This window comes from Podarcis gaigeae (genome assembly GCF_964106915.1).
Source record: "Podarcis gaigeae genome assembly, chromosome: 8".
NCBI classification, from domain to species: domain Eukaryota; kingdom Metazoa; phylum Chordata; class Lepidosauria; order Squamata; family Lacertidae; genus Podarcis; species Podarcis gaigeae.
The window spans coordinates 76,561,474-76,585,275 of record NC_139684.1 but is presented as its reverse complement, the minus strand read 5'-3'; the positions used below and the strand labels follow the sequence as shown (position 1 = coordinate 76,585,275).

General features: G+C 44.1%; 2 protein-coding genes across 5 annotated transcripts in view; one reads left to right on the top strand and one right to left on the bottom strand.

Moving 5' to 3' along the window:
* Positions 1-23,802, top strand: part of LOC310851730 (phospholipase A2 inhibitor 25 kDa subunit-like) — a 1,159,037-nt gene that overhangs the window by 4,703 nt on the left and 1,130,532 nt on the right. The gene's annotated exons all lie outside the window — the stretch shown is intronic.
* Positions 1-23,802, bottom strand: part of LOC310851617 (phospholipase A2 inhibitor and Ly6/PLAUR domain-containing protein-like) — a 309,684-nt gene that overhangs the window by 48,837 nt on the left and 237,045 nt on the right. The window contains exons 1-5 of one of the 4 annotated variants that reach the window (XR_014567783.1): positions 14,635-14,779; positions 13,339-13,461; positions 11,520-11,669; positions 9,370-9,516; positions 7,856-7,934 (exon numbers count right to left, since the gene is read on the bottom strand). The exons of 1 other annotated variant lie outside the window; for it this stretch is intronic. Coding sequence is in view for 2 of the 3 variants with exons in the window: in XM_083754201.1 (XP_083610327.1) it covers positions 7,762-7,934; positions 9,370-9,516; positions 11,520-11,669 (470 nt within the window). In the remaining variant the exon portion in view is untranslated. Of the gene's footprint in view, positions 1-7,608; positions 7,935-9,369; positions 9,517-11,519; positions 11,670-13,338; positions 13,462-14,634; positions 14,780-23,802 lie in introns of those variants that run through there. 2 more of the 4 variants (XM_083754201.1, XM_083754202.1) reach the window with 2 other exon arrangements.

Here is a 23,802-nt window from a genome sequence, read left to right as displayed (position 1 = left end):
CATGACACTAGAGCTTCATACAGAGCACAATTAAACTATGGAATTTTTTGCAAGAGGTAATGAAGGCCACCAATTTGAATGGCCTTGAAAGAGAATTAGACAAATTGATGGAGAGAAAGACTCTCAAAGGCTACAAAGCATGATGGCTATTGTTACGGAAAATTCCGGGTGCGGAGTTACCCTTGCCACCCGGCTCGTCGGACGAAGTCCGCGGGTCCTAGCAGAAGAAAATGAGCTCGGCCGGAGACAGGAGCAATAAACGGAGATCCGAGGTTTATTGCGCAACAGGTTCAAAATGAGATTGAACCCCGAGAATGGGGCGACATAAACTTTTAAAAGTTCCCTCCAAGTCCCAGAATACAGTGCAATAAACGTCATGAATACATTATGGGAAGGTTGGGTTTCACAGATTACATCATGAATATATTACAGAAAGGTGGGGTTACATGGATTAGCATTTTAAGGAAGGGAGGGGGAATATGCAGAGCAAGAGATATGCATAGATAAACATTTCCTGAGCACAGGTGATGGCAAGACAATGGCGCAGATATGCATCGTCTGTCACCTGGCATTGCCCGGAGGAAGGGTTTGGCAAAACGATCCGACAGGATTAGGGTCTTCCTGAGTACGTGACCTGCCGCCTTGGGGATTATGGAGGTAGGGGCAACATCATGGAGTCCAGAGGGAACTGAGTAGAATGACGTCAAGATGGAGAAAATCGGAGCTTTGGTTGATTTTATATTATTTTCCAAAGTTTCAGCACCTTGCTGGTCAAGTGTATATTGAAGATCAAAAGCGGAAATGAAATGGATACATTGTAGCAAGACTTTGACAGTTTTACAAGGTCACTGGTTTCGGTTCCATTGTTCTCGCAGCAGGGAGCCGTCAACAACTTGTCAGGAGGTTAAATGAGGCGTGCAAGAGCTCCTGAGTTAGCTCTTGCAGGGGAATGCATGGTCCTGATTGGCTAAAGCGCGGCCATTATAGTCAATGGAGAATACAGTTCGATACGGTCTACCCATGTTAGAAATAGAGCGAAAGGAAGGCTTAAGAAAGAAGGGCTTATTTCGCCCGTATATAGAAGGAAAAGGCTGTTGTTTTATAAGGCCAAGGGTATAGTGTGGTGCTTGTGCAACAGTGTGGGGGCTGAGGGGTCACGGCAGAGTTGGGCGCTGTCGAGGTCATCGCCTCGGGCCCCTTATCCGGTGGAGGAGGGGTGAGGAAAGGTGCCCCCCCTCTCCTTCCGTATCACTATGTACTACCTCCAATACCCAAAGTAGTCTGTTCCAGATATCAGTTGCTGGAACCCACAGTACGCCGGAGTGTTGCTGCTGTGCTAATGTCTTGATTGTGTGCTTCCCATATTCATTGGGTTGGCCAGTGTGAGGACAGGATCCTGACTAGGGGTGAACCTATCTATCAATGTCGCTTGCTTGTCAATTTCAACTTTTCCAATTCATTTATTTATGTGCAGCCACTTCCTCCCAGAGGCCTCCCAGTGTGCATGGTTCTCCCCATCCCATTTTATCCTCAGAAGAGGTAGGTTAAGCCAAAGGATAGTGCCTGGTCTAGGATCCCCTAGTGAACTAAGTGAGGATTCAAACCCTGGTCTCCTGGATCCTTGTCTGACACTCTAATCACTACAGCACACTGGTTATCTTAAATTCAGCACCCGGGAATTCCACAAACACCAAGCAATAGTAGGTCATCTGGATCCTCACTAGTAAGTTTATGTGATTTCTTCCAAGGCGTAGAATTGAAGGTGTCTTTCTATGTAAAATGTATTTAATTTCTTCCTTCTATGGCCATACTTTGTTTTTTCCCTCCTTCCTTTTCTGAGCAACTTTTACTCTCCATTCCAATGGAATTATTATTCTGCCCTATTTTCTAAGGCATATTTTCTCCACCTACCCCACTAAAGAAAAGCTTCTTCACTTTCCCTGCACTTTGAAATAATGCCCACCTGGCAATCTCTTGACTTTGCACACACACCCCACTAGTTTCCACACCTACCTATGTTTGGGTGTGCATGGTTTTGTGTGTATAAACACACACACACAAACAGAGAGAGAGAGAGAGAGAGATCCACTATTTTGTGTGTACTGCTGAAGTCAGAATAGTGCAGTACTATTAGTTGATCTGGACACTATAAAAATCAGCTATAACTTAAGAGAATTTTTTTAAAAACTTAAAAAGATTAAGTCACGAGGATTCTCATTCACCACCAGAACCAAAACTCCAAGGCCCTAGTAAATGACTAATGTGAACATTTCTTTTTCTTTTCCTGATTTCGTTTGTAGGAGTGACTTCACTTTCCAAGGATGTGCAAAAACAGATTTCTCTGCTACTGAAGAAGGAATTGGAATCGGAGCAATAGTTCTCTTTTCCAGTTGAAATCATTGTTATAATGCTTCACAAATCTCTCTCTCTCTATATATATATATATATACACACACTGGTATGTATGTGTGTGTGTGTATATATATATATATATATATCATCCTCTTGCAAAGAGGTATTTTTTATTATGCTTTTTATTAACTTTTTATTACAACACATAAACACACAACACTTAAGAAACAAACTAAAAAGAAAACACAAAACAAATGACAAACATATAACCATAAATCCAAAAGCTCTTACTCACGGACTTATGTTACCATACTTTTTTCTCATTCTTATTCTATTCTAATAGACATCCTTCCTACTCAAAGTGGGTCTAATTTCTTGTTTGTTGAACTGTTTCTTTCTCATTTCATCCGTTTTGCCCTTCTCCATATACTATACTTGTAGACCATATTTTGTTTTGCAAAAATTACGCAAAGCAAGTCCAGGTTTTGATTTGAGGATGCTTCACAAATCTCACACCAGCCTCACAGTGATGGGTAAATATGGATTTTTTTTAAAAAAAAATATCTCTTCCTACAATGGCTGAGACCACCAACCATATTCTTCAGTGCCTGGCTGCAGTCATCATTAGCTACAAATATGTATGCAGACAGCTAATGCTATCAAATCCAAGGCCTATGGGAAGCTGCTGGGTCCTTGATGGATAAAGGTGTCTTCTGAGCAAATGCCTCTGTTTTTGCACTTACTTGGTGTTGGGTCTTACTGAATTAGAATAAACAATATACTTTTTCTGTTCTTCCAGGCCACTAATCAAAGTGCAATGATATGGACAAAGTGTAAATACAAACATTTTGATCCCTGTCTCATAAGACTGACAAAGCTACCAATTTGAATGGCTAGACAAATGATGCAGAATTAGGCTAACAGTGGCTACTAAAAACAGTACCTTCAGTTACTAGCATATTTCAAATATCATTTTAAATTTCTATCCATTTTAGTTGCTCTTGGTTTCTATTTTTTTTTATTTGTTTGTTTTCTGAACTTGCCTCCAAGCAGCTCAAGGCTGTGTACATGGTTCTCCACTCCCCATTTTATCCTCACAAGAACCCTGTGAGGTAGGTTAACCTGAGGTATAGTGACTGGTCCAGGATCCCCCAGTGAGCTTTGTGGCTGAGTGGGGATTTGAACCCTGGTCTCCTGGTCTGACCCTCTAATGACTACAACACACTTGCTCTCTTAAATTCAGCTCTCTGGATTCCTCTGTACTCTAAATATTATTACTGTAAAAGTTCCCCATCCTACTGGTTCCTACTTATCTGAAGAAAGCAGGGCCAAGAGGAGGCATGTGCTCAGGAGTGCCTTCATCATTCTAGAAAGAGAACTGATGCACATAGAGGCTTACTTGGAGGGATCTATAGGCTACGTGTTTCTGCTGCAGGCAACACTTGGGGACAAATGTTCTGTGAGTTCTGGGAAGAGGAGGTTTTTTTCTCCCTTTTTAACATGCAGACATAGAGAAAATGATGAAATTCAAAGCTTACTGTTGAAATTGTCTGAATTATTTCTCCACAATCTCATTAGTTGTCAACAGACACTTTTCAAATTTCTTCCTCTATACAGTTAATTTAAAATTTAAATTCTGACGGCACCCAATGAAGGAGCTGAGAACAAAAAAGCGCAATGGCAAAGCCCGGAAGCCACCTACAAGAAACCCCCTCAATACAGTCTCCATCTAAGGATTCCTCTTCTAAAGAAGAAAAAAAGGATGGGATGAGCTGTGATTAAAATGTTGACTTCATATTGCAGCGCAGTATTCCATTGGCTGCAATGGAAGTTTCAACCAGTAAAACTGATCCACACAGAAAAAAGGAGGGTGATTCAGTGGCAGTGAAGCAATCGCTTCAGGTGCAGGCAAGTAAGCCTGAGGTAGAAAGGAGAGTGATATATCTGGCTACGAATGCTTTGGGTTATGAACTCCCCTAACCTGGAAGTAGCTGGTCCTGGTTGCGAACTTTGCCCCAGGATGCAAATGGAAATCGCGCGCAGCAGAAGGCCCCATTAGTGAAAGCCATTCTGTACTTTGGGTGGATATTTGGATACAGTCTTGATCCAAACCAGTACCTCAGATCACATTTGGCATCCTGGGTGATATATTTTGCTGGAGACATCGGGCAACAGAGAGTGGTCATTTAGTTCCTGCTTTCTGTCCTTTTTACCCACAGGTGTCTTCTGGACCTGAAGGGAAGAAGCGTTGACATCCTAATATTCTGGGAGTGGGTGGGGTGTTTCTAATGTAATTCCCAATCCCCGCCCACACTTTGGTTTATTTTTATTTTTAAAACATTTGAATACTGCCCTTCGGCTGTTGATTTCAGGACAGTTTACAAGAGAAAAACACAAAGCACATAGTGAAAACCAGGTTGACCCCTTCTCACAAACCAATACCCCCTCCCTCTCTGTGGGGTGTTGTTTGTTAGTCACTTTGAGCTGCCTTGGGCAAGATAGCAAGTAATAATTTTAATTAACTGATCAATGATGATGATGATGATGATGCAAGCAACGCAACATGGCACCCAAAGAGAAATTTGCTTTTGCTGGGGCCCCTGCGCACCAAACCTTGATGGGGTGAGGACTTGACCTCCCACAGGGTGGGGCAAGGACGTCCTTTGCAGGGGCTGCATCCAACCTGCGAGGTTTCTTCTGGTAAGGAGCAGGGGCGGGTTAAAAAAAAACCCCTCTTGTGAGAGGAGCTCACCAGCTGCTTCCCTGATGGGACAGCGGTGGGCGCAGGGTGGACTTGTGCAGCATCAGAACATCCCCTCCCATGAGAGGAGCTTCGGAGCCTGGGAAAATTAAAGGACAGTCCGAGGATAAATTCTTTACAGTAGTGTGGAATGGCGTCTGTCCCTATGTGATATGATTTTTGGAAGTGTAAAACCCACACAGAGGATGTTTGTTTCCAACCCGCTTGTGAAGATTATCAGAGATCGCAAAGAAAGGAATATATGATAACAAGAAGAAGATGAAGAAAGTAATAAAGAGACTATCTGGACAGAACTGGATAGAACAATCTAATTAAAGCAGCAATATAAGTGATGCTTGGAACCCCGTTCGGAGCTTGAAGTATGGGTACCCCCCAAAAAATCAAAAAATCTGGCTGTATAATTTGGAATTAATGTGACTTGGAAATAATGTGATTTGATTGGCCTGTTAATAAACCTGACTCAGCTGTTACAGCAGATGAAACTCAAGGGGTGTCCAGAGCACTATCTAGCCCTGATGTGTTGGATGAGTTTCAATTGGTAAGATTCAAGGACATTGCCCCTTGCCCCTTTTGTCTGAGGAAAAGTAGCAGAGAGGGGACAGCTGAGTGGGTCTGGGAGGTGATTAATACCTCCTTGAAACAGAGGGTGGTTCCTGCCTGCTTTAAGGAGGCAGTGGTGTGCCCTCATCACAGATGGGTTACGTGGATCGCCCCCCCCCCCAGTCATTTCATGGTGGCCCTTGGAGGTGTGACATCTGAGATGGGACTTTGGGGTGGAGTGTCATATGACATCTTCAATCAAACTCTAGAGGGGTGGGGCATAACCAATAGACAGGAGGTAGTATACTAATACTATGGATGCCTGTTATATACATGACCAAAGTATCCTGCCTGGCTGCCCAATCAGAGGAATTGGGGGGGGCAGTGTCTATGGCACTCTGTCTGAAGGAGAGACCTATAGACCAGTTGCCATGCCCATCAACTTTGGAAAGGACCGGCTCCCTTAGACATTTTATGGGGGGGGGGTGAAGACTCCTTGCCACCTTGGAGTTCCCTCCTATGTAAACTGGTGTTTGTTCAGTGAAGGTCAGAGTGCATATCCTTTCTCTTAGGTATTTATTGATAAAAGTTAAAAATGGGATGGAGGTTTCAAGGAGATTCAGATTTTTAACAATAGAGAGCCTCCATCTTGGAATAAGATAATACTACAAATTATTGATGATTATGATCTTCCTTGAGATATTCTGAGTGTGCTAGATATTGAGGTGACACCTTGTCATATGAAATTTCATATTTAGAAGCATAATTTCATGGTCAAATGTGCTCCTTGGAAAGTCTGTCCCAAGACATGTTGGCAGCTGAAGCAAACCACTAAATAGTGCCTCGCCATTCCAGGGAAGAAGAGATAAGTGCAGATCGACATCCGGACCAATGCGAAGGATGAGGAATAAAGATCTCCACAGGAAACAGGATAGGAAAAGACCAGCAGCACCTCCTATTGGCCAAGAGGCCACTGAAGAGGCAACCTGATTGTGGGGGAGGGGCAAATCTGGTCTTTAAGAAGCGCAGTGCAGCTGTTGTTGCCACTGTGCCAGCAGCAGGGGCAAGGAATTCCTTCAAGGCCAGATCTGCTGCCCCTATGGACCCAGCCGCCTAAGATGGTTGCCTCACCTTGCCTCATGGGGGGGGGAGGGGAGACAGTGCTGCAGCTTCGTATGCCAAATTACCCATTCAGGCCCCTCGCTATGTAAGCCAATCACAAATACCAAATGGGGAAAACATTTACCACTCTGTCATAGTTGAAAGCTGCTCTCACCAGATCCCCTATGTCGTTTGCCTATGTAAAGGTAAGAGGCCTGAATATTCACCCAACTACTTACTGGTTTGTTCCATCTATGAGGACTTAAGAGAAGCTTTGTTCAAATATTTAAATATCCCAATTGAGAGATGGATTGGTTATATGCTGAACTATTTATTAAGGGACAAATCCCCTTACCCCTCTGAAAAATTGATCTGTGTTGCCTTTACAGTTACGATTATAAGGAGAAAAGTTTGTAAGGTTCAGTGCTATTTTCCTAGATTTGCCAGTGCCAGAGTTCACCACAAACTTGTTCCTTGATCTCTTAGAATGGCAATGGCACTAACCTGAGAGGTGCTGGAGCTGAATTCCACTAAACTCTGCCTTAAAATATGCCCTAATTTAAATCTTTCAAAGGAGAAACCTCTTATCTAATGAATCATCTGATTCTAATAATAATTTTCATTGTGCAATGTGTTAATTTTGTTTTTATTCTGTTTTATGTATTGCGTCTTTCTTAATCGGTGTGGCTAAACCAATAAATGATAATTGCATTTGTATCTGAAAGAAACAGATCTGAGAACCAGCATTTCATTCTCCATAACCATTTATTTTTGCATTGTAATCGTCATAATGAAAACTTAACTGTTATTTAATGATACACAACAGGATTCTTTGAAGTTAGAATCCACAATTCCCGTATTCTGACCTCTTTTTCTCTGCCCCTTGCTTCCCTTTACTTCAACCAAAAGCAAATAAGAAAGAAACAGAGATCCTGAGTCCTGAATTTCATCCTGAGCCTCCAATTCCCCCTCATTGCCATAGATTTTGGAGGTCTACACTGTCCCATTCATTCTTCATGTTCAGGCTGTTGTGTGATTCGTGAAGCATTGTAACAACTTTCTTTGGTAACAAAAAGGACAAAGTTCCCAGCTCCGATCATGTTTCTTTGATTTTTCCCGATGGCACAAAAATCTGTTGTTCCACAACCTTGGAAAGTGAAACTGTGGGGCTGAAATGCACCTGGGGGGGGGGGGAGAAATGTTGACATTAGTCCTTTACTCAGGGACTAGGAGAGGGTTCCTGTGATGGTGAATGAGAATTTTAATAAGTTAGTTTTTAAAAGAAGTTCAGGTAAAAAAATTAGATCAGATATTATTTAAATTTCTATTATACCCAAAGGACTCTCAAGACACAAAGATTTTTAATAAACAGGTTATAATTATAAGATATAATGAAATCAGAGAATTTGAAAACAGGCCTAAATGATAAGATTAACCAAATCAAATTCTTGTGGGCAGGTGAGTTGCAATAAAATGGGAGCATTTCTACCCCCCCCCCCCCAATATCCTGGGCATATTAAAAGTCACATGCTACGGCCACACAGCAAGATCTGAAAACAACACTCCCTCCTTGGTGTCTGAACCTTGAGTGAACCTGCCATAAGTCAACAGGGTGATCCAGCAGCAAAAAAAGCTGGAGATGCACATGATGGTTGGGTGCCAACTGAGGTTCCCTCATTGCCCCACTGTGATCTAAGTATCCAGAGAATCCTCCTCTTATATTACCATATCTATTTTCATGTTAAACACATCAAACATAAAGCAGGTGAAAAAGGCTGTTGGAGCCTGCCGTTGCAAGTGGCACTTCTTTAGGGTAAAATAAAGACGCAGAAAGCCAGTAATATTTCCATGATAAGAGAGAGCAGCCCCTCTGTCTGCCCTTCTCTGATTTATTCTCCTTTGTTCTGACCAGCCGCATGGCCGTTTGCCAATCTCATGTTACCTACATCCGGCCAAGCTTTTATTGCACCCCATCACCATATAGGGTCATTACATTCCAATACATTGTAAAGCTCAGAGTGCTGGTCACGAGGTCCAGAGGTACCCTGCAGCATTTACAAACCTCTGCCATGGCTTTATGACTCCCACAAAAGGCGAATCCCAAGAGCCAATCAGGTACTCACCTCAGAATTCTTACTCCAATCAGGTACTCACCTCAGAATTCTTACTAGCAAAGCCAAGGCTGTAAAGGGCAGCAGAAATAAGAGAAGAAAGAATGTAGGACAGAAGCATCACAAATGGCCTGGAAATTGCCTCTGTACTCCTGAGGCAAATCAGCCATATGCCCCTCCCCCATTCATTCCAAATTCCCTCCCAATGTAGCATTATTCCTGAAAAATATGCTGATAGGAAGGTCTCCATCTATTTTATATACACATCTCACTCTGAATCCTCCTTCCGGACAAGCAAGTGGCATTATGAGAGTTAAAGGACACAGACCAGGCAGGCAAAACAATACGGAAGGGTGCAGAGTCGGGTCAGTGAGAAATATGATCCCTCTCATTTTTATAGCAACATGCAAGGGAAAGGGAGGAAGGGAGAGAAGAAGACAAGGTGAGAGTCTGCATGACCAAGAATTACTAGGCCTTTTTTCCTTGTCTGAGTAGCAATCTTACCGGTAAGAAGAGTTACTTTGAATTGAATGCACTGGGTCTCATTCTCAAGGCAGTTGATGGTCTTCTCACTTTTACACATTTCCTCCCCTTTGGAGAAGCAGGATGGGCACTGCAAACCATTTTCAGCCATCATGTTGCGATCAGGAACTGCCAAAATCAAAAGTATAGTGAGCATGTTAATGTTTTTCTCTGTTTTTGTATCTCTGTGTTGTATTAATGGAATCCACCCTAGGGCCTTCTAGTTTTGGTGGGGCAGCTGCAAGTACTCTTGGATAAAATATAATCTAGACACAATCTGGGTTCAGGACTGAGCATGGGACAAAGTCACCATTGTTCTCTGAGATGAATGACCTTTACATAAAGGGGAGTGGGGGAGTGTGAACTTTCTTTCCTTCTCAATCTCTCAGAAGGTTTTCCTGCCATTGATTATGGTGTAGCCTGTATGAAAAGGTATACTCTTAGTCCCTTATCTTTGTACAGAGTTTCTGGCTGTCTTTTGCACTTCTGGAATGAACTAACCATCACTTTCTGTGAATTCCCTGAGACCTGCAGGTACAGGGCAGTATATAAATTCAATAAATAATAATAATTAAGAATAACTGCCAGCTACGTCAGTACTTATTTTGTCAATTAAAAGACTGACCAGAAACAGTTCAAGGGTCATTTAGGGGGACACCTGGATAAGATAGGTGGGTTGTAACCATCTAATTTGGACCATCAAATTGAATGTTATCTTAAAGGGACCATAACCTGTTTATGAGCTGTTCATGCACCTAGGTATCCAATTATATTGCATGAAATATTATTCATGGCTAATTATGCATAGGCAATGTTATAATCTTGAAGATTGTATTCTTATCCCCAATTTTTATTTTTATTATTTCACTTATCCACTTGGTTACTTAATGTAGGCAAAGTTTCTAAACTGACATAACTGACACTTCTTTAGACACTTCTAAATCCTAGAAAATCAACATGACTCATGTCAGAAGTAATCTACTTCTGAGGTAACCATTTTGGGGAAGTGGGTCATTAAAATAGCAGATTAGCACAGTAGCACAACAAAGGAATGGAAGCTGCTCCCTGTGTAGTAATAAAAAAAGGATAAGGTTTTATTAGAATATGAGGGATGTGACCGTTCTCAGAAAAAGACAAACTGCCAAGGCAAGGATGCTGCTGTGCCTATGAGAGGGAGAGGACATATTCTGGTGGATGTCTTCATTGTAGGCCTCAGGTTGTATTTATTTATGCATAACCATATATGATAAAGACACCAGAGTGCATTATGGTCCCACAGGAAACACAGAGCCTGGGTTACAACATGCCTAGTACCCATGGAATCTCACATCACTTGGATATAGGGGCGATGTGTAACCATATCTTAACATACATTAAAAACATGGCTGGGACAAGGGGCACTGGCACTGTGCCGGATCAGATCCTCCCACCTATCAGTAGGATGATCTGATCCTGCATGGTGCTCCTTTGAGAGGCAGGAAGGAGAGGCATGGTTGGAAAGGCAACCCATCCCTTCTCTGGCAGACGTATCTGCCAAGTAAAAGGTAAAGGGACCCCTGACTATTAGCTCCAGTTGCAGACGACTCTGGGGTTGTGGTGTTCATCTCAATTTATTGGCCAAGGGAGCCTGCCTTTGTCTGCAACCAGCCTCCGGCTCATCTGGCAGCATGACTAAGCCACTTCTGGCAAACCAGATCAGCGCACAGAAATGCTGTTTACCTTCCTGTCGGAGCAGTACCTATTTATCTACTTGCACTTCGTGCTTTTTAACTGCTAGGTTGGCAGGAGCAGGGACTGAGCAATGGGAGCTCACCCCATTGCGGGGATTTGAACCGCCGAACATCTGATCGGCAAGCCCTAGCCTCTGTGGTTTAACCCACAGCGCCACCCATGTCTCTAGCTAGGTCCCTCTTTTTCACAGTTTCTCCTCATGACTGCCTCCCCATCCTGCCTGACTCTCCATCCCTTGAGAGCTCCTAATAGTCCTGAGCTGCCACCTGGGGCTGTCTCACCCCATTTGAATGAGACACAGATTCTCTAAGTACTGCTGATTGACTAAGGATCCAGGCCATGGCCAAATTCAGTGCAAAACCCTAACATGTTAATGATTCTAAATTGATGCAGAAACGTACGGCTGAGAGTTGCATTGTTACACCGTTCAGTCTTGCAGCAGTGCTTCTTCATCTGAAAGAATTTACCATCCCCTGCAGTGAAGCTGTAATGGCCTGGGGAACAGAATCTGGATGACAAGCATTTATTCAAAAGTTGCTCTTGGAATTTCACTATGAAAAGAATTTGAAAGAAATATTTAGATATGGAGGTTTATTGCTCCTAAAACACATTCATTGTAATGGTACCAATTTTCTGTAATGTCTGAATGAGAACTTTTCAAACAAACAACATGCAAAATATTATTAAATTCTGCAATCTAGGTTGATGGGCTTTATTAATTTATATATACGTACACACACCTATATATCATTGAAAGAAAAATATCAAAATGATTCCACTCATAGTACATAAAGCATACAATAAAAACTTTGTAAAAAGAAAAGAAACACATATCAATTAACCAATGGAAAGATGTATTCTGAATGGCTTGTATGAGCCTGGTGGAATACACAATTTTTCTGCAGGTATTTAAAAGATGCTTGCCAAGGATGGGTTGAATAATAGTGAGAGTAGAGAAGTCAATATAACTCAGATGATACTACCCTGGCCCAGTGGCGTAGCGTGAGTTGTCAGCACCCGGGGCAAGGCAAGTAATTTGCACCCCCTAACCCGTGGATTTGCGCCCCCTAACCCTAACCCCCAGATGTTGCGCCCGGTGCGGCCGGCCCCCCCTGCACCCCCCACGCTACGCCACTGCCCTGGCCTTGGCTAAGTTCCTCTCAGAAGTAATAAGAAATAAACCTAGATACTGTGGATAAAACAATGTGACCACCTTTTAATCTTCCCTGTATTTCTCTTTTATTTTGCTTTTGAAAATAATTTTGTGGGTCTTCGGCCAAAATAAATAATGTTGTTTTTCTTGGCACTATCAGTTGCATTTTCAGCTGAATTTCGGAAACCACTTGAAGCAGCCATTGTCCAGAGCTATTTCAGTGGCTTTTGCTTGATTTGCTCAATGCAAACAGCTAGAAGTCTGTAAAATTTGATAATCAACCCAATTTGCAATGGGGCGTGAATAATTTTGATTGCAACCGTAGTTTGTAAAATATAACCAAAGCTTTCAAAGCTTTATTACGATCATAGACCAGAGTAAAAGGCATTAAATTTGGAATGAATGTAGAACTTCATTTCAGGTCCAATCTGCAGCATGAAGAATCATCCACATCTTGATCAACTCCTGTCTGGAAAACAATACCTCCACTGTGGAAGGACGTGTGGATCCAGAATTTGTCTCCACAGTCACTTACGGACTCATTGTTAAAACCATGTTTATGGAAGACAAACTTACTCAGCTACAAGTGATCGCCAAGGAAGAAGACTTGGCAGGGCACTTCAATTGCACCAACCTCACTGTCCCATTTCCCCTCTCCCTCCAAGTATGTAGCAATGATGTAGGAACAGATGGTCAAGTGAGCACAACCATCCCACCCAGAATAGCCCCACGATATTTTGGCACTTGAGGCGAACCACAAAATGGCAACCGCACACTCTAGTGAAGAAGGGGTGGGTGAATATGTACATCAAGATGGAAATCTGATGCTTGTGATCAGGTGATTTTAGATTCCCCATTTTCAAATGTTAGTGATTCCTTACTGCAGGATTGAGAAGCTATGGTCCTCCATATGCTGCTGGACTACATCTCCCATCATCTCTGACTGGTGGCCAGGATAGATGAGGCAGATGGGAGTTCTCATTCATCTACAGCTTATGTGACAAAGCTTCCTTGCCACTAATTTAGTAATTCCAAAAACAAAAGACAAAAACCCAGATAAATCTTACCTAGATTTGTACGCAGAACACTGGCAACACAGGAATCTTGATCAAATTTACAATCTGTTCTTATATAGCCATCATATGTCAGTCCAGTCCTGTTAAACGCGGATCTGCAGCTCAGAGGTAATGCTGAGGACAGGAGCAAAAGATAATTTCATGGATTGCTATTATCACTAACATTATTATTATTTGGTTTTGTGGTTTCCTTCATTTGACACAGAGAAGGAGGTGAGAGTGAATTAAATCTTTTAAATGAAATGGGGTTCAAGTTAATAAGATCTTTCAGTCAAAGAAAATGAATAAAAGCCATTGGCCAGAACACTGGTTTAATTATTTCCAAGAGGTAAACCCTCCCTGTCCGACGGCCCATTTTTTCCTCCCATCAACTCTATCACTTCAATGCCCCCCCCCCTACTGTTCAATTACAATCTTAGATGTGAGCTTAGATAAAGGAGCAATGGCCAGATGAGCAGGAGGAAGGCTTATCCCATTATTTAGGCATGAAAAAAGCATTGTGGAAACAGGGTACCCTCTGCAGGAATACTCTGTACCATCACTTACTAGACCTGTTGGGGAGAAGATTTTGCATTTCAACCAGTTTTAAGCAGAGTTAAATGAACAGGGTTAGATCCAGGTTATGAGAGTTGGTCTTTATGGCTTCTAATAGCTATGCTAGGGCAACTCACCTATGAAAAATGTTGACAATGTTGTTGTTGTTGTATTTTTGGGGGGGTTAGGACAGTTAAGAGGGGAGAAAGAGGGGTCTTCCTGGAAGCTCATACTGTTCTGCATGACATGGACAAAGTGGAAATACAAACATTTTGATCCCTCTCTCATAAGACTGACATTGCTACCAATTTGAATGGCTTCACAAAAGGTTTAGAGAAATGATGCAGAATTAGGCTACCAGTGGCTACTAAACATAGTACCTACAGTTACTAGCATATTTCAAATATCATTTTAAAATTCTATCCATTTTAGTTACTCTTGGCTTCTAATTTTTTTTATTTGTTTTCTGAACTTGCTTCCAAGCAGCTCAAGGCTGTGTACATGGTTCTCCGCTCCCCTTTTTATCCTCACAAGAACCCTGTGAGGTAGGTTAACCAGAGGTATAGTGACTGGTCCAGGAGTTCCCAGTGAGCTTTGTGGCTGAGTGGGGATTTGAACTCTGGTCTCCTGGATCCTTGTCTGAACCTCTAATGACTACAACACAATAGCTCTCTTAAATTCAGCTCTCCGGATTCCTCTGTCCTCTAAATATTATTACTGTAAAAGTTCCCCATCCTACTGGTTCCTACTTACATGGAGAAAGCAGGGCCAAGAGGAGGCATGTGCTCAGGAGTGCCTTCATCATTCTAGAAAGAGAACTGATGCACATAGAGGCTTACTTGGAGGGATTTATAGGCTACGTGTTTGTGCTGCAGGCAACACTTGGGGACAAATGTTCAGTGAACTCTGGGAAGAGGAGCCCCCCCCCCCTTTGGCATAAAGACATAGAGAAAATGATGAAATTCAAAAATTCACTGTTGAAATTGTCTGAATTATTTCACCACAATCTCATTAGTTGTCAACAGATACTTTTCAAATTTCTTCTTCTATACAGTTACTGTATTTTTCGTTCTATAGGACGCACTTTTCCCCTCCTAAAAAGCAAGGGGAAATGTGTGAGCATCCTATGGAGCGAATGCAGGGGAGAGGCAGGCGGGAAAAGCCCCCAAGAGCCACACACAAGCTCTGTGCGCTCTTGGGGTCTTTTCCCCGAGGAGGGACAAGGGACTGACTGGCCACAATAGTCCCTTCTCCCTCCTCGTAGAAAGGCCCACAGGAGCCGTGCGCTCCTTAAAGGGTGCGCGGCTCCTGTGGGCTTTTGCAGGAGATGGGGGAATTCCCCCACCTCCCGCAAAAGAAGGAAGACGGTCTGGGAGAAGCACACAGATGCTTCTCCCCAAACTGTGGGCTTTTGCAGGAGGTGGGGGAATTTCCCCACCTCCCGCAAAAGAAGGAAGAAGGTCTGGGAGAAGCGCACAGGCTGCCGGCAGCCTGTCTGCTGCTCGCAGAGCTGGGGGGGGGGGTCACATTTTTTCCCTTGATTTCCCCCTCTGAAAACTAGGTGGGCCCTATGGTCAGGTGCACCTTATGGAGCGAAATATACGGTAATATAAAATTTAAATTCTGACGGCACCCAATAAAGGAGCTGAGAACCAAAAAAGGCAATGGCAAAGCCTGGAAGCCACCTACAAGAAACCTCCTCAATACAGTCTCCATCTAAGGATTCCTCTTCTAAAGAAGAGAAAAGCCTGGATACTAGATCCATCCCAGCAAGGCTGCAAAGTATAGGATGAACTGTGGTTAAAATGTTGAATTCATATTGCAGCGCAAGTGGCTGCAATGGATGTTTCAACCAGTAAAACTGATCCATACAGAAAAAAGGAGGGTGACTCAGTGGCACCAAAGAAATCACTTCAGGGGCAGGCAAGTAAGGCTGAGGTAGAAAGCAGAGTGATACCTCTAGATAGGAACACTTCTGGCTACGAATGATTCGGGTTACGAACTCCGCTAACCTGGAAGTAGCTGCTCCTGGTTGCAAACTCTTCCATTAATGTGACTAATCCACTGTTAGGTCAATCCAACTGTGGCTTTCACTGCTGATGTGGGTTTTCTATAGCTCAGCCAGTAGAGCATGAAACTCTCAATCTCATGATCGAGTCCCATGGGGGGAGTTACAGTGGTTGGACTAGATCACTCTTGACGTCCCTTCCAACTCTACAATTCCATGATTAAGCTGAAGAATTTTGCTGATGCAGATTATGCTTCACTTCTTTTCTTTTTTTAAAAAAAATTATTACATTTTCAGTGTTTTGTAATCACAATATCCATACATTAATCCATATGCTCAAACATTGCTCTATCCGAGCATCGACCTCCTCCCGCCCCTTTTTCTGACTTCAGTACGTAATTACTTTATTATTAGCACTTCCATAACCACTTTTTTTACCTTCTCTCTTATTTTTATATTTCCCTTTATGAAATGTAAATCAGTTCCTTATATTGCCATTACAAAACATTTCAACTCACAACTACAAATGTTTTCAGATATTTACAATATTCTTTCATATATAATATAAATTTGCTCTAGTCCTTTTGAAACAGTTCGTCACGCTGATTCTGGATCTTCCCTGTCAGCTTTGCTAACTCAATGTATTCCACCATCTTACTCCTCCATTCTTCCAATGTTGGAATCTCCTGTGATTTTCATTTCTGGGCCAGGAGTATCCTTGTGGCCATTGTGGCATACACAGATTCATCTCCAATTAGACCTAACAAAAATTTCTGATGTCCTGGAGAAGGTAATCTAGTGTTTCTTAATTATTTTGCTTGTGTTTAGGGCAGTCGCCCACTCCCCCTGTTCTCCCCCAGCAACTGGAAATGGTATATCCATCAAATTAATTGTGGTTCGAGGGCCCGACCCCCGCGAAGTGAAATGAAGACACAAGGACATGTGATATAAGGTTAATGGGCTAGAAAAGGCCACAACTTTATTGATTACAGCAATGAAAAGGCATTGGCTTAGGCATTGGATCGAAACAAGTGGGTTTATTAACCAGGGGTTCATCACCTGTTGATGCTAATCCAACTATAGGCTCACCCCTGCTGACACCGAGGGTCGTGCCATGGCCTCCCGCCAAGCAGGCATCGGTCAGAATACACGACCGCCAGATTCCTTTAACAGAATACCCCTAAAAATTGAAGGCATAGGCGATGGCCACACCTAGCACTTCAGCACACCACCACACATTATTCCAATGCCTAACCGCCACCCGAGCCAAAGGCTCGCCGCCAATACCCTCAAAGCTGCAACCAATCCCAGATGCTTTTGCTGACACTAGCTAACCAAATGTCGTTCCCCCAGATCCGATAGGTGGACACCGTCATTCCGGTATAAAGTTTGGTCGCCGATCCGGATGCGGTCATGATAAATGACTCGGCCATACATAAAGCGCACCCAACGGGCTACCGCCCGATTTTTGCTGTTGGTGGAGGGAAATGGGATGCAGCACACAGAGAAAAGAGTGCTGTATTGTGTATTATTATTCCTATTGTGATAAATAATAATGATTGCAGAAAATAAAAATTTGCTTCTATAATGTGTATCCTTCAAATCAATAGTTTGGAATGGAGAAGTATGGTATTTCCTGATATAAAACATCAAAGCTTTGTTTTTAATGTAAAACTGCAGGCAAGTAGAGATTTGATGCTTTTTGAATGCATGGTTATATCATGTAACCTCAATACAAGACGACACATCTCTCAAATAAGTGAAATGATAAAAGAGTTAGAACAGGTGGTGAAAGAGACTGGCTGGGCCTAATGATATTTGTTTCTTCAGGTACCTTAGTCTTGTTAAAAAACAACATACAAAAAGTCATATTCAAAAGGCATTGGGCTTTTACACCAATCCTATGGGCCTCCAGCTCTGACCATTTTGCTTTGTAAATGTTCTCATATTCTCCTTACAGTTCAAGAGTCCATTCACCTTGGTGATAAAATTATTTTAAAGCTGATTTGAATGTATACCCTTGAACAGTCCCAATTTGGCCGGAATGTCTAGAGCATTCATTAAGCTGTCATGTTGTGCCTTGATTCCAGGGTGTCCTGATTTCTACCTGCCAGCAGAGAAGGGTCACAGAAGCAACTCTTGGGGTGGCAGCGGCATTGGGAAGGAGACGTGATGACTCCTTTCCCAAAGCCTAGTTAGTCCTTAAAAGGCTTTGGGAAGAAGACAGTTGGACTCTAGGAACCTGTCAGAGTCCTCACGCCTCCTGCTGGAAGCACCTTTCAGACCAGAAATCAGGGGTTTCCCCAACCATTGCACTGCTCCCAGACCTCTGTCTTGTTCAGCCTGGGCACCAGTCAAAACCAACTGTGAAAATCCTCATATATCCTCAGGGAGGCCCTCATAATGCCAGAGTGATCAAAAGCCAAGTAGGTAACCTATGGAAGAAGAAGCTGACTTGAGGGAAGGACTGGTCCACTGAGGAGCAGGAAATTATGGAAATAGGAAGTGCATCCTATATTTTTATATTGTAACACAAATCTCTTTTGTCATATTGGATGCCATCTTTTTAAGGAACTCTGTGGGATTCAGCCAGGTGCCCCTTCCAGTCCAACCACACCTACACTGTCAGTAAATGGGTACTTTTAATAAATGTGTTCCTCCCTCAGGCTTTTTGGTAAAACTGTGCTGGAAACAAACTAATCCTAATGAGGCACAAAGTAATCAACAATTAGCATGTCACACACATGCTCTTCCAAGACATCAGGTGAACCTGGAACCTGCTCACATCCATGGGGCCATTCAAGTTTACACTGTCAGTTTTGTAGCTTATCAGTATTTTTAAAAATACTGTTATTGTCTTTTTCTGAAATATGTATTCTGTACTTCTGGTGGATATTTGGATACAGTCTTGATCCAAACCAGTAGCTCAGCTCCCCTTTGGCATCCTGGGTGATATATTTTGCTGGAGATATTGGGCAACAGAGAGTGGTCATTTAATTCCTGCTTTCTGGAATCGCCCAGACATCCTTTGTACCCACAGGTGTCTCCTGGACCTGAAGGGAAGGGGTGTTTCTAATGTAATTCCCACCCCCCGCCCATACTTTGGTTTATTTTTATTTTTAAAACATTTGAATACTGCCCTTCAGCTGTTGATTTCAGCACAGTTTACAAGAGAAATAAACAAAGCACCTACAAACCAATACCCCCTCCCTCTCTGTGGGGTGTTGTTTGTTAGTCACTTTGAGCTGCCCTGGGCAAGATAGCAAGTAATAATTTTAATTAATTGGTCAATGATGATGATGATGATGATGCAAGCAACGCAAGCATGGCATCCAAAGAGAAACTTGCTTTTGCTGCAGCCCCTGCACACCCAACCTTGCTGGGGTGGGGGCTTGTCCTCCCTCAGGGTGGGGCAGGCACGTCCTTTCCAGGGGCTGCATCCAACAAGCGAGGTTTCCTCCGGTAAGGGGCAGGGGCAGGTTTAAAAAAACCCATCTTGTGAGAGTAGCTCACCGGCTGCTTCCCTGATGGGACAGGTGTGGCACAGGGTAGGCGCATGGGTTTTGCCTTGATTCCAGGGTGTCCTGATTTCTCCCTGCCAGCAGAGAAGGGTCACAGAAGCACCTCCTGGGGTGGCAGCGGCATTGGGAAGATGTGAGGGCTCCTTTCCCAAAGCCTAGTTAGTCCTTAAAAGTCTTTGGGAAGAAGACAGTTGGACTCTAGGACCCTGTCAGAGTCCTCACGCCTCCTGCTGGAAGCACTTTTCAGACCAGAAATCAGGGGCTTGCCCAACCACTGCACTGCTCCCAGACCTCTGCCTTGTTCAGCCTGGGCACTAGTCAAAAGCAACTGTGAAAATCCTCATATATCCTCAGGGAGGCCCTCATAATGCCAGAGTGATCAAAAGCCATGTAGGTAACCTATGGAAGAAGAAGCTGACTTGAGGGAAATATGGGCCAAGGATAGGTGCCCAAGGATTCCAACTGGGAAGGACTGGTCCACTGAGGAGCAGGAAATTATGGAAATAGGAAGTGCATCCTATATTTTTATATTGTAACACAAATCTCTTTTGTCATATTGGATGCCATCTTTTTAAGGAACTCTGTGGGATTCAGCCAGGTGCCTCTTCCAGTCCAACCGCACCTACACTGTCAGTAAATGGATACTTTTAATAAATGTGTTCCTCCCTCAGGCTTTTTGGTAAAACTGAGCTGGAAACAAACTAATCCTAATGAGGCACAAAGTAATCAACAATTAGCATGTCACACACATGCTCTTCCAAGACATCAGGTGAACCTGGAACCTGCTCGCATCCATGGGGCCATTCAAGTTTACACTGTCAGTTTTGTAGCTTATTAGTATTTTTAAAAATACTGTTATTGTCTTTTTCTGAAATATGTATTCTGTACTTCTGGTGGATATTTGGATACAGTCTTGATCCAAACCAGTAGCTCAGCTCCCCTTTGGCATCCTGGGTGATATATTTTGCTGGAGACATTGGGCAACAGAGAGTGGTCATTTAATTCCTGCTTTCTGGAATCGCCCAGACATCCTTTGTACCCACAGGTGTCTCCTGGACCTGAAGGGAAGGGGTGTTTCTAATGTAATTCCCACCCCCCGCCCATACTTTGGTTTATTTTTATTTTTAAAACATTTGAATACTGCCCTTCAGCTGTTGATTTCAGGGCACTTTACAAGAGAAAAACACAAAGCACATAATGAAAACCAGGTTGACCCCTTCTCACAAACCAATACCCCCTCCCTCTCTGTGGGGTGTTGTTTGTTAGTCACTTTGAGCTGCCCTGGGCAAGATAGCAAGTAATAATCTTAATTAATTGATCAATGATGATGATGTTGATGCAAGCAATGCAAGCATGGCATCCAAAGAGAAGCTTGCTTTTACTGTGGCCCCTACACACCCAACCTTGCTGGGGTGAGGGCTTGTCCTCCCTCAGGGTGGGGCAGGCACGTCCTTTGCAGGGGCTGCATCCAACAAGCAAGGTTTCCTCCGGTATGGGGCAGGGGCAGGTTTAAAAAACCCCATCTTGTGAGAGTAGCTCACCAGCTGCTTCCCTCATGGAACAGGGGTGGGCGCAGGGTGGGCGCGTGCAGCATCAGAACATCCCCTCCTATGAGAGGAGCTTGGGATAATAATAATAATAATAATAATAATAATAATAATTTATTATTTGTTCCCCCTCCCATCTGGCTGGGTTTCCCCAGCCACTCTGGGCGGCTTCCATAGAAACCAGAAAACACTAAAATATCATACATTAAAAACTTCACTGAACAGGACTGCCTTAAGATGTCTTCTGAATGTCAGGTAGTTGTTTATCGTTTTGACATCTGATGGGAGGGCGTTCCACAGGGCGGGCGCCACTACCGAAAAGGCCCTCTGCCTGGTTCCCTGTAGCTTTGCTTCTCGCAATGAGGGAACCGCCAGAAGGCCCTCGGTGCTGGACCTCAGCGTCCGGGCAGAACGATGGGGGTGGAGACGCTCCTTCAGTTATACTGGGCCGAGGCCGTTTAGGGCTTTAAAGGTCAACACCAACACTTTGAATTGTGCTCAGAAACGTACTGGGAGCCAATGTAGGTCTTTCAAGACTGGTGTTATGTGGTCTCGGCGGCCGCTCCCAGTCACCAGTCTAGCTGCCGCATTCTGGATTAGCTGTAGTTTCTGAGTCACCTTCAAAGGTAGCCCCACATAGAGCGCATTGCAGTAGTCCAAGCGGGAGATAACTAGAGCCTGCACCACTCTGGCGAGACAGTCCGCGGGCAGGTAGGGTCTCAGCCTGCGTACCAGGTGGAGTTGGTAGACAGCTGCCCTGGATACAGAATTGACCTGCGCCTCCATGGACAGCTGTGAGTCCAAAATGACTCCCAGGCTACGCACCTGGTCCTTCAGGGGCACAGTTACCCTATTCAGGACCAGGGAGTCCTCCACACCAGCCCGCCCCCTGTCCCCCAAAAACAGTACTTCTGTCTTGTCAGGATTCAGCTTCAATCCATTAGCCGCCATCCATCCTCCAACCGCCTCCAGGCACTCACACAGGACCTTCACTGCCTTCACCGGTTCTGATTTGAAAGAGAGGTAGAGCTGGGTATCATCTGCATATTGATGGACACCCAGTCCAAACCCCCTGATGATTTCTCCCAGCGGCTTCATATAGATGTTAAAAAGCATGGGGGAGAGGACGGAACCCTGAGGTACCCCACAAGTGAGGGCCCAAGGGTCTGAACACTCATCCCCCACCACCACTTTCTGAACACGGCCCAGGAGGAAGGAGCGAAACCACTGTATAACAGTGCCCCCAGCTCCCAACCCCTCTAGACGGTCCAGAAGGATGTTATGGTCGATTGTATCAAAGGCCGCTGAGAGATCCAGCAGAACTAGGAAACAACTCTCACCTTTGTCCCTAGCTCGCCGGAGATCATCAACCAGTGCGACCAAGGCAGTTTCAGTCCCATGATGAGGCCTGAACCCCGATTGGAAGGGATCCAAATGGTCCGCATCCTCCAGGCGTGCCTGGAGTTGTTCAGCAACCACACACTCAATCACCTTGCCCAAGAATGGAAGATTTCAGACTGGACGATAGTTGGCCATACTGGCCGGGTCTAAAGATGGTTTTTTAAGAAGCGGTTTAACGACCGCCTCTTTCAGCGGATCTGGGAATGTTCCCTCACAGAGGGAAGCATTCACCACCCCGCAGAGCCCATCGCCCAGCCCTTCCCGGCTTGCTTTTATTAGCCAGGATGGGCAAGGATCAAGGAGACAGGTGGTTGGTTTCACGCGTCCAAGCAGCCTCTCCACATCCTCGGGGGTAACGGATTGAAATTGATTCCATGCAACTTGACCAGACAGGGCTCTAGCACTCTCCCGCCCCAGCCCTGCTCCCACGGTGGTGTCTAGCTCCTTCCGAATATGAGCGATTTTATCTGCAAAAAACTTTGCAAAATCGTTGCAGGAGATCTTGGGGTCTTTACAAGGCCCCGGTGGTAAAGGTGGTTCCGTTAAATTGCGGACCACCTGAAAGAGTCTCCTGCTACTATTTTCTGCAGATGCAATAGAGGCGGTGAAGAAAGTCTTCTTCGCCGTCGCTATCGCCACTTGGTAGGCTCGACGTTGAGCTCTAACCTGTGTCCGGTCAGATTCGGAGTGAGTTTTCTGCCACCGACGCTCTAGCCGTCTCAGCGATTGTTTCATCGCTCTCAGCTCCGAAGAAAACCACGGGGCTGTCCGGGCTCTATGCAATCGGAGAGGGCGCTTCGGAGCCAGGCAGTCAATAGCCCTGGTTAACTCCGCATTCCAGCGGGCCACCAGGGAATCAGCTGAAAGGCCATCAACATTGGATAAAGCATCCCCTACCACTCTCTGGAAACCATTTGGATCCATTAAGTGGCGGGGTCGGACCATCCGAATTGGTCCCACCTCCCTGCAGAGGGGAAGGGTCGCGGAGAAGTCCAGTTGCACCAGGAAGTGATCTGACCATGGCACTCCATGGGATGAGGCTGCTTGGTTTGTTTCTGGCAGAGTGAGCACGATATGGAAGGTGAGGCCTCGGAAACAGTGGTCCAGCAGAATTCTTTTCACGATCAAACAGTCAATCGCGATCTACAGGTTGGACATAGTAGAGCTACATGACTGAAAGGGTTGTAGATAACATCTCTGCTTGTAACCTATTTTCAGTGATCTGACTTCTGAACAGCTATTATGTCCATTTTAAACACACACACACACATTCCTCTCTTTTTTTCTCTTTTCTTTCTCCTCCCTCCCTTCCTTCAATCTTTCTCTTTTTACTGTTTCTCATACTTTATTTTACTTCCTTTATTTTACTTCCTTTCCTACTTTTATGATGTTCTAGCTTTTATACATCCTAACAGCATCAACATTGCCATCATTATTGCTGTTA